Raw genomic sequence first — 9,733 nt, 5'->3', positions numbered from 1 at the left:
GAAGGACCTTTAAAGCTCATCCAGTCTAAGGCCTTGCAGTCAGCAGGGACATTTGCACCCATTTCATCTCTGCACCCTTGCTGCTGGTCATATCCTGCCACAAGTTCCTCAGCCTCTCACCCACAGCAGCAACGCTGCACTGGCACCAGGGCTCCGTGCCTGCCTTGCTGCCTGCCAGCTGCAGAGCTCTGCAGGGGCGGGCAGGCTGCACTCCAGCACTGAGAGCAGAAAGAAGCAAAAGCTGAGCACCCTTTGCTGTGAGCTCCCTGGGGTTGCCACATTTTCTTTGTGGGGAGGATTTACTAGGCTGTGCCAGAAGACCGCTGAAGCAAACCCCTGAGTAATCCTGATGCAACTGGAAAAGCTCAGAGCATCCAGGGCAAAAGCTCTCAGATCAGCATCCCGTCCTGCCTTTCTTCATTGCAATTCAAGGCATCAGAAATTGCAGTTTGTTTTGTGCTCTGCTGACCAGCATCATCTGGATAATGTTTTATTTATAGTATAATAATGAGTCGTCATTACCACTGCCCCTGCTCAAATGCACACAGTTGAAGACAGGAACGACTCGCAGTGCACTAAGTAGCTCAATGAATCCCACATCAATCAAGTAGATTTTGAGCTGTGGGGGGAGTCTCATTTGAAAAACTAGACCTTGCCATTCCCATCTGTCTCCTCTGAACACCTCTCACACATCCATCAGGAGCAGCTTCCTTCTTTGTTTTCAAAGCAGCAAATAAAGGGACATTTCTCAGGCGCTGACAACTAGCAGCAGCGTTCAGAGGCCGCCGCCTGTGCTGTAGCTGCCACTGACCAAAAGCTAGGAATTAACACAGCCCACTCCCAGCTTTATGAAACTCAATTCACAAGTTTACATCACAGCCCTGGTGGATATGAGTCTCTAGACAGAAGCTAAACCGCATCTCAGCTGGCAGCTCCCTGTTGCCCACACAGTCTGGCTTGCTGCATGTGCAAGGAACACACCAGTCCCACGAAAGAGGCATCTGAGGGAACAGTTTTGCAGAAGAGGTCATGAAGTGCTCCAGGTCAGTCAAACCACGTCTTGCTGGGAGGGTCAGTGAGCAGAGGTCTGCAAAACCTGCTCAGACCTACAATCATAGGTGATGGGAACTGGACAGCCTGCTGGATACTGCTAGCAGCATGGCACAGCAGCATCTCCCTACCGTGATCAATCACATCTCAGAGTATCCCAGCCCCACTCAGAAGCAAGCCTTCAGCTGGTCTCTCAAGCAAAAACCCCTGACATCCAGACCAGGTTTTGAAGGCAACAGAAATGAATCACAAAAAATGTTTTTGCAAAGATGCAATTCAGTCTCCAGCTCAGCAAAAAGCCAGCAGCAGCTGCAGCCCAATTAAAAAGCAATTATGTTTATGGAGAAACACTTTACCCAGGGAGGGGAGGAGTCCTACCCACACCAACAGTGGGAGGACTCTAAAACAAGGCCTCTGAAGAAGCATCAGCACCTTCCTGTTCAGCAGTGATCAAACAGCCAAGTGGCCCAGAGAACTTCATGCACTGCTCTCTGCTTCTCTCCTCAAGTCCCACACAGAATCGCAGCACGTCAAGAGTTGGAGGGGACCTTACAATATCATCCAGTCCAACCTCCCCTGCCAGAACAGGACCACCTTGAGCAGCTCACACAGGAGAAAAAAAAATCTGCTACTTTGGGGCTGTCTTAAAGTATTTTCTTCATCTGATCCATGATGGAGATGAACAGGCTCTAGGGAGACCTTACAGAGGCCTTCCAGTACCTGAAAGGGGTCTATGAGAAAGCTGGGGAGGGGCTTTCTATAAGAGCTTGTAGTGATAGGGTCACAACATCACAGGACGTTAGGGGTTGGGAGGGACCCAAAGAGATCATCGAGTCCAACCCCAGTGCCAGAGCAGCACAATCCTATCTAACACAGCTCACAGAGGAGCACAGCCAGACAGGCCTGGAAAGGCTCCAGAGAAGGAGATGAGGGGGGATGGCTTGAAGCTTGAGGAGGGCAGCTGCGTGTGGTGTCCTCTGGGTGGGGAGCAACACTCTGAGGGCAGAAAGACAACTGTGAGTTGCATTATGTCTGCCACTAAGATCTACCTTTTAAGTTGAACTGGCAGACAAAACAACTGTGAAGCTTTTTTGGTCTTACCTATTCCCAGGCACCTCCCCATATCCTGTGCTGCATCAAAAGCGGTGTGGCCAGCAGGCCCTCGAGAGACCCCACCTGCAGCATGGCATCCAGTTCTGGTGCCCCCAGCACAAGGAGGCCTTGGAACTACTGGAGTGGGCCCAGAAGAGGTCATGAAGATTAGAGGGCTGGAGGACCTCCCCTGTTGGAACAAGCTGAGAGTTGGGACTGTTCAACCTTGAGAAGAGTAAGCTCCAGGGAGACCTTAGAGCAGCTTCCCAGTACCTGAAGGACCTCCAGGTGAGCTGGGAAGGGACTTTTGACAAAGGATGGGAGTGACAGGATGAGGGACAATGGCTTTGAGCTGGGAGATTAGAAAGAAATTGTTGACAGTCTGCCCAGGGAGGTTGTGGATGCCCCTTCCCTGGAGGTGTTCAAGGCCAGGCTGAATGAGACCTTGAGCCACATGGGGGTGTTGGAACTGGATGATCCTGAAAGTCCCTTCCAACCTCAACCATTCTGTGATTGCTCACCCAGATGTGGGAAGCTGAGTTAAACTGAGGGTTCAGAGAAGATGAGCATTGCCCTGCTCAAGTCAAAAAGCTCAACCACCTTTGTTATCTACAAGCAGCAGGGCAGTGTGGGAAGCACAGAGCCAGCACAAGATGGTCTCTTCTGGCTTGTCATCACGTAGGACTCGAGGGTCTCACCCAGAGAAGAGCATGAGTCAGGGCACCGTGGGACACAGCCTGGCTGCAGCAGCCAAGCAGGGCCACAACCAAGGGTCTGCTCCCAAAAGCACCACTCACCTGGCCCCTTGCCTCTGCTGGTGGAACAGGCAGCATTGGTACCAGCCTGATCCCACAGCAGCAGCTCATGCTTCAGTCCTCATCCTGCACAGCTGTCCTTGGCAGCTCTACCTTGGAGCCCACTCAGATGCAAATCCCTTCTCTATTCTCCTGCCTCATTCCCAGACAGTGCATGGCTCTTTCATCATCATGCAGTCAATTAAGCTTTGGCTACCTTATCTGCACAGCTCCAACTAAGCTGGTGATCTCTCTGGAAGGTGATACTTTATAATTGGTTCCAAACTGGCAAGCAGGAGAACAGTGACACAGGAGACTGTGAGGTTATGTGAATTAGCCCTGAAGTGAAGAATAGCCCAGAAAAGCACCCAACGTTAACAGGGTGTTTGCTTAAATCCTCCAACTGGTCAGGTTTGCATCATCCTTTACAGCCTGTAGTACCCCCCAGGGAACAAGAATTGGGAATCTTCTGCTCTGTGCATCCCACAGACAGCAGTGGTACTGCTGGCTCCCAAATGCAGGCAATGAACCAGACTCATCAAGTCCAGCAGCACCAAGCCCCACTGGGGTAGAGGGTAATGGGTGCTGAAGCCTGGCACAGGGCACATTGCAAGTGCCCAGACTCTTACAGGTGTTCCTGGTGTGTACACCTCAAGCACTCTTGGGCATCTACAGCTCAGACAGCTCCAGAGAAGCTCAAAGGCAGACAACTCTCTTCTTTCCAGCTGCCAACCTGGAATATCACAGAAGGTTTCTTGAATTGCTGTAACCCTCATTTCCATCCCTGGGATGAAGGTTCTGAACACCTAAGCAGCCACAAGAGCTGGGTCTGGAAAAATGTCCCACTTTGAGGTTGTGAGATGAGTGGACAAGGTCTGCACCTCCTTCCATTCATATTTTAGGAGCTTCTGATGAAATGCACTCAGCCTCATCTCTCCTGAAGCTGTCTCCTTGTAGGAAAGTATTTAGGGCTGTCCACTCCAGACAAAAGGTCCCTGCTCACACATGGGGTGGACACATGGGCACTGCTCACTGACTCCCAGTGCCTACACCAGGGCAGCAGGGGATGGTGCAGGTCAGGAGATGACACTGCAATTCCCACCACTAGGTACCAGCACACTCCAGCAGTGCCAGCTCCAGAGGGTCAAGCCCAGGGCACTACTCCAGGGGCACCGCAGTGTCGCCTATGGCAGTTACTTGCTTAACAATTCTGCTCCATTAATACTTTTTTCAATGACTCAGTTCAGGTGCTCGGGAGGTGCCAGGCTGCTTTAACTGGGGCACCAGCACATGTGCCTCAGCTTCGGAGAGCTGAGCAGTCAACAGAACTCATGCTCTTCCCACACCTTGTCTTTTAAGGAGCAGCTGAAGGCCACAGAACAGTGGCAGGTGATGCTGAGCAAACTGGCACTGCTACCCTGGAATGCCAGCACAGAAAATTTCCCACATATTTCTGAGCAGGTAAACCAGGATTAAAAATATTTCAAAGTTGCCATTCTGAAGATGAAAAGCAAACCAGTTTATTAGGTAGGAATTAAGACTGCTTAATTCCAATCCACTTCTCATGTCAGATACATCTAACAGAAGCATTTCTGACTTCAATCATTGAAGATTTGGATTAGCTACAGGACCCTGGGAAAACAGAATGCCTGCTCACCCAAGCTTCCTGGAGGCAGTGCCACAGACTGAAAAATAGACACTGAGGTGCTGCAGAATGTTCAAAGAGAATGAAGCTGATGAAATGGGTAGATCACAAACTCGTGAGCAGCAGCAGGAGGTTGTTTAGCCAGGAGAAAAAGAGACTGAGGGGAGAGCATCTTGCTCTTGCAGGGAGGTGGGCATAAGTCTCTTCTCCCAAGGAACAAGCAGTGGGACAAGATGCCTCTGGTTGCACCCAGAGAGGTTTATGTTGGATGCTGGCAAAAATTTCTTCCTAGAGAGGAGAAGAAAAAGGAAAGCCCTGGAACAGGTTTTCCAGGGAAGTCTCCATCCTTTGAGGGATTTAAATGATACATAGACGTGGTGAGGAGGCATGTGGCACTGAGGCTTGTGCCTGAGTGGTACACTGGGCAGTGCTGGGCCAATGGCTGACCTTGACCTTAGAGGTGCTTTCCAACATAAAGGATTCCATGACTGCTTTCTTCCACTGTCTTCTCCACAAACTAGAGCCAGAGTTTTGACACAGCCAAGCACAAGCTGTGACTGTGCAAAGGAAAATGGCACCACAGTCAAGCACGAAAGGCAGGTGAGACCCATGAGGGCAGCCAAGCTCATCAGTGTCAAGGTGTTAAGGAACACTTCTTCTGTTTGGTCACAGGCATGACGAGAGTAGCACATTTTGACTCACCACACTGCTGCTCTTTCACACAGCCCTTGTTTGAAATACGAGTGTTGAGCTGTGTTGCCAGCAGCAGATTAATTGCAGCTCCTAGGAAGACCTGAGCTTATTTCACATTGCCTCTCACTCCCTCCTGAATTAAGTTCCTCATCTTGTGCCGACTCATTTGAGTTTTTGAATTGGTTTTGCACACTATCATTTGCTGATGCACTATCTTTAATTACATAACACACATACACTCTCCAGCTGCATTATTAATGAAAGGGATTTTAATTAAATGCCTCTTAGCATAATATTCAGTCATTAATTTCCCATGCTCGGGATGTGGAGAGGTTGCAGTGTGATGGTCTGGGGAAACCTTGTGCGTTCGATGAGGGACACTTCCAAGGCCATAGCTTTAGAGGGAAGCTGAATTCATTCTGAGCACTGAATTACCCTCGCAGCAGCTGGTGCCACAGCTCTGCTCTGCTGGGCACTATCTGTTCTTCAGCTCAAGTGCTGCTTTTGCTATGCCATGGCAATTCTAAGTGTCTCTTGCTGGATCCACATCTATCCCACTGGGAATATACTGGAGTCACCTTTTTGGAACAGTTTATGCTTAGAGCACGGCACTAAGGGTGCACCCTCTACAAGAAAAAGCTCTGCACCCTCCTTTCTAATTACATGTTGCCCACCTGCCTCCACTCTTAAACTTGTATAGAATCATAGAATCAACCAGGTTGGACCTCCAAGCTCCTCCAGTCCAACCTAGCACCCAGCCCTGGCCAATCAACCAGAACATGGCACTAAGTGTCCCAAGCCAGTCTTTTTCTTGAACACTTCCAGGGACTCCATCACCTCCCTGGGCAGCCCATTCCAATGGCAAAGAGCATTCAGGCTCCTGGGTCTGAGGCTTTTCTTCCATCAACCAAAAGGAGGCACAGACACACACCAGTGCATCATGTAGGCACTGCCTGAAGCATCCTTACTATTCACCTACTGTGAAGATCACCAATTAAGGCCAAGAGACAGGAGGACATCAACAAAACCTTCTTTTCCCTACTAGCACGAATTTACCACTGCCCTTCCCAGGGTAAGTAAACCTCTTCCCCAGTCCAGATTAGGAAGGGCAGCCCACAGAAGCAATCCTGCATGAACTCCTCCCCTCCACAGTCTCCAGAAATTATTATCCACTTCATTTATGCCTTCTGTTTATCGATAAAAAACAAATTCACACCCAGAAAGGAAACAGTTCTGGGACAGCATTTTCCAGGACATTTAGGCCTCTAAAGTCACTTTTTCTGTCTTTGTAGCTGAACACAAAGCAACTCAAGAGTGCAGTGGTGTGCAGCCTTGTTACATCTGCCCTGTCACTAATGGTCCCTTTGCCCACCTTCCCCAAAGGCACCTGCACACAAATGGGAGTCCAGTCAGACAGTTCCTCGGACTCTTCCCATCTTACTAGCCTCCAGGCCATTAGGTCCTAGGGACACTTAAATGTGGAGTTCTGGCTTTGAGCAATGAAGCCCCTTCCAGAAAGCTGTCCTCTTCATTTCTTCGGCTTACGATGCTTCTCCCAGTGCCAGCACACACGTGAAAAGGAACAAGCGTTGCCCACCCCCCTCCTGATAGCACAGCATCCTACCTGCCACCCTCTCTCTGCTCCAGCTCACTGTCCTGCTCTAAGGCTCGTGGGTTCTGATTCCTCTCTCTGCTGTGTTGTCTTGCAGTTGCTGTTCTCTTTGAGTCCTTCCAACTCTGCTACTGTAGTTCAACTCTGCCATGAGCTCTCATGGTGCCCACTTCCCTCCAGGTGAGCACAGCAAATCTAATGAAGAAGGGAGGGCATCAATTAAAATAAACATTCAGAAACTTTGTCAGCAAGATGAAGCCAATCCCTTACTTCCTTGAGAACCAAAAAAAATCAAAAGGACTTTAAGCGGAAGTTCAAAACCTTGTCAAAAACCACAACAAGGCTCACTTCAGGGCCACAGCATCCTAGCATGTGGACTGGAGAACAGCCTTGGAGAGACCACAGCCAGCTATGGGTAGCAGCAGCAAAAGATTGCTTGGCAGGGCTTCTGATGGAAGGGCAAAGAAAGAGGGTGAACACAAGAGAAAAAGAGGGCTAAAAATCCCATGTTAAGAAGCCAGCAGAGATGGGGCTTCTGAACTGCCTGCAGCCAACAGAGCCCATGTCCAGAACCAGCCAGCAGCCAGCTTGGCCAACACCTGGACCAAGGGACTGCAGTAGGTAAGATCTGTGCCAGGGCCTTCAGAACTGTTGCCACAAGTTCAGAGTTGTTATTTATTGAGAGCTTGACCAGTTCTAAGCATCTCACGCTCTGGATACATCCCCCAAATTTAAGCCTGCTCAAGTGATGACTTTGCTACACTTCAGACACGTGAAATGCTTATGAAAGCTTTCATGTGTCCCAGATGATGAACCACCAGTGACAGCTGCTAAGCAGGAAGCTCTGCGAGCTGCCTTCCTTCACTTTGCACACACTCGCTTTTCGTACTACACAAAAGCCCCTCCAGCCTACTGAGCTTGGGATTTTTTCCTCACTTGTACATCTTCAAGCATGCACTACTTGGAATTTTTAAGGCAAAGTGGTTCCTCCAAAAGTGATTTTTGAAAACTAGTAAGAGAATAATATTCATGTCTAGCAAGTTTATGTAGCAACATTCTTAAAGAACACTGCAACTGCTCTTTAACACTGAAAACCATTTGTCAGCCAGCTTGGCAAATTCCATCTTGGACAGGCAGGTTCTTGTCCATGTCCTTGTTCAAAGCCCTTGGCCAGGCTCCAGCAGGACACCTCACACCAGCAAATGGTTCCTGGGCAAGAACCAAAAGAGTCTTCTCTGAATTCTTCCTGCAGACCTCCCTCAGTGCTGTTATGGCAGCTCTGCCATACACCTACTCCAAAGCAGGCTACTGACCACAGCACTCAAGGCAGCCAGAATCCATTTCTCAGGGTCACTCCTCTTCACCTGCTCCCTTAGCAGCTGTTACCCAGCAGAGCAGGAGGGCAAGCACAAAGGGCAGGACTATAAGAGATTGTCTAGACAAAGCAAACCCAGTGTAGAAACACCCCTGGGCTTATGCCACACAGAGTATCCTCCACAGCTGATAATGTACTTTTTAAAAACTCAAACCAGATCTAACATTCCTCCTCCTGAAAGTCAGCACACACCTGCATTTTCACCTCTAGCTGCCCAGAGTGCAAGCATGCAGTCACCTGCTCACTGCACACCTTGGCTGCTCAGCCCCCACCTCAACACTTCTGAGGATCCACACTAACAGTTTCTTTGGATAGTCGTTCCAGAGAGGCAGTTAATATTCTGCTGAAGGACTGTGACTGCAACTTGTACAGCAGTGAGTACCAGGGCCATGCTGCCCCAGCAAACACCAGGAATTAGCTAAACTGCAAGAAAACTGGAGTGCAGGGTTTGTTGATTTCTTGTGTTCTTTCACGTGTGTGTCGAGAAGGAAGAGCCCACCTGCAGCATCAAACAGGGACACTAACAGGTTCTCTCTCCCTCATTAACATCCACACTGCAGGCTCTGTGGAGAGCACCACAGCTCTTACCTGGGGATGGCCCAACTAGCCCAGCAAGATTTAGTCTTTGCTGACCAGAGTAAGTACAAGTTTTGGCTGCATTCTTCAGCAGCAAGCAGGTGGCTTGGTTTAAAATGTCAATCCTTTACAAACTTACACAGATGAGTTAGAAAATTGTGTACCTAATACATAAAGCTTAAAGTTACCAACTTGAACATGAAGAATTTAAATAGTTTATTTGGCAATTAAGGCTAAAATATGAGTTTAGCCTGCAGTTAAAGCTTCCACGCTCGAAGAAGCGGCTTTATCAGAACTGCTTTGCACATGATTCAAAATTCACCTTTATCAACAGAAATAGTTCAGTCAGCTATGCAGTATGAACTGTGGGAAGTCAGAACCCAAGCCTGCTTAAAATGCAGCACAAAGCTGACAGAGTGCAATTTATTTTCTGCACGGCTGTCACTGTCAACACATGAAACATGCATAAGTTTAGCAGAGCAGAGCTTTCCACTTATTACATACCCACTCTGGATTGAAATACAGTACCTGCACAAAAATAGTTACACCCCAAACTCTACTGAGGGTGCAAGAGCAGAGTTAGTATCAGGGAATGTTCTCAAAGGGAGCTCAGTCAGCTCTCTGCTTCACAGGATGAGCACTGCAGATTGCTGCTGCAGCTCCAAGTCTCCTTCAAAACACCTCAGCTGAGAACTCACAAAACTCCACAAAACCAAGGCCAACCAAACTCTGCAGAATTGCTTTTTCCTTCTCAAGCCTCAAGCCACAAGCTCATTTTTTGTTACTTCTACTTGACTTCCGAGAAACCAAATTCCACACTTGGAGCACCAAGTTCACAGCGTTCACAGTGTAACTTACTCGACAGCAGTCTCACCAGTCGAGGTTACCTACATTTT

General features: G+C 48.8%; 1 protein-coding gene across 1 annotated transcript in view; it reads right to left on the bottom strand.

The window, feature by feature from the left end:
• Nucleotides 1–6,999: 6,999 nt before the first annotated feature.
• SPOPL (speckle type BTB/POZ protein like) overlaps nt 7,000–9,733 on the bottom strand; it is a 43,051-nt gene continuing 40,317 nt past the window's right edge. Inside the window, exon 11 of the mRNA XM_064154407.1 lies at nt 7,000–7,081. Within this exon, the coding sequence (XP_064010477.1) occupies nt 7,015–7,081 (67 nt within the window). The 3' untranslated portion in view covers nt 7,000–7,014. The remainder of the gene's footprint in view (nt 7,082–9,733) is intronic.

The sequence above is a fragment of the Pogoniulus pusillus genome, chromosome 2 (assembly GCF_015220805.1).
Source record: "Pogoniulus pusillus isolate bPogPus1 chromosome 2, bPogPus1.pri, whole genome shotgun sequence".
Lineage (NCBI taxonomy): Eukaryota > Metazoa > Chordata > Aves > Piciformes > Lybiidae > Pogoniulus > Pogoniulus pusillus.
Note: the sequence above shows the minus strand (reverse complement) of the source record. Positions and strands in the feature narration are given on the sequence as shown.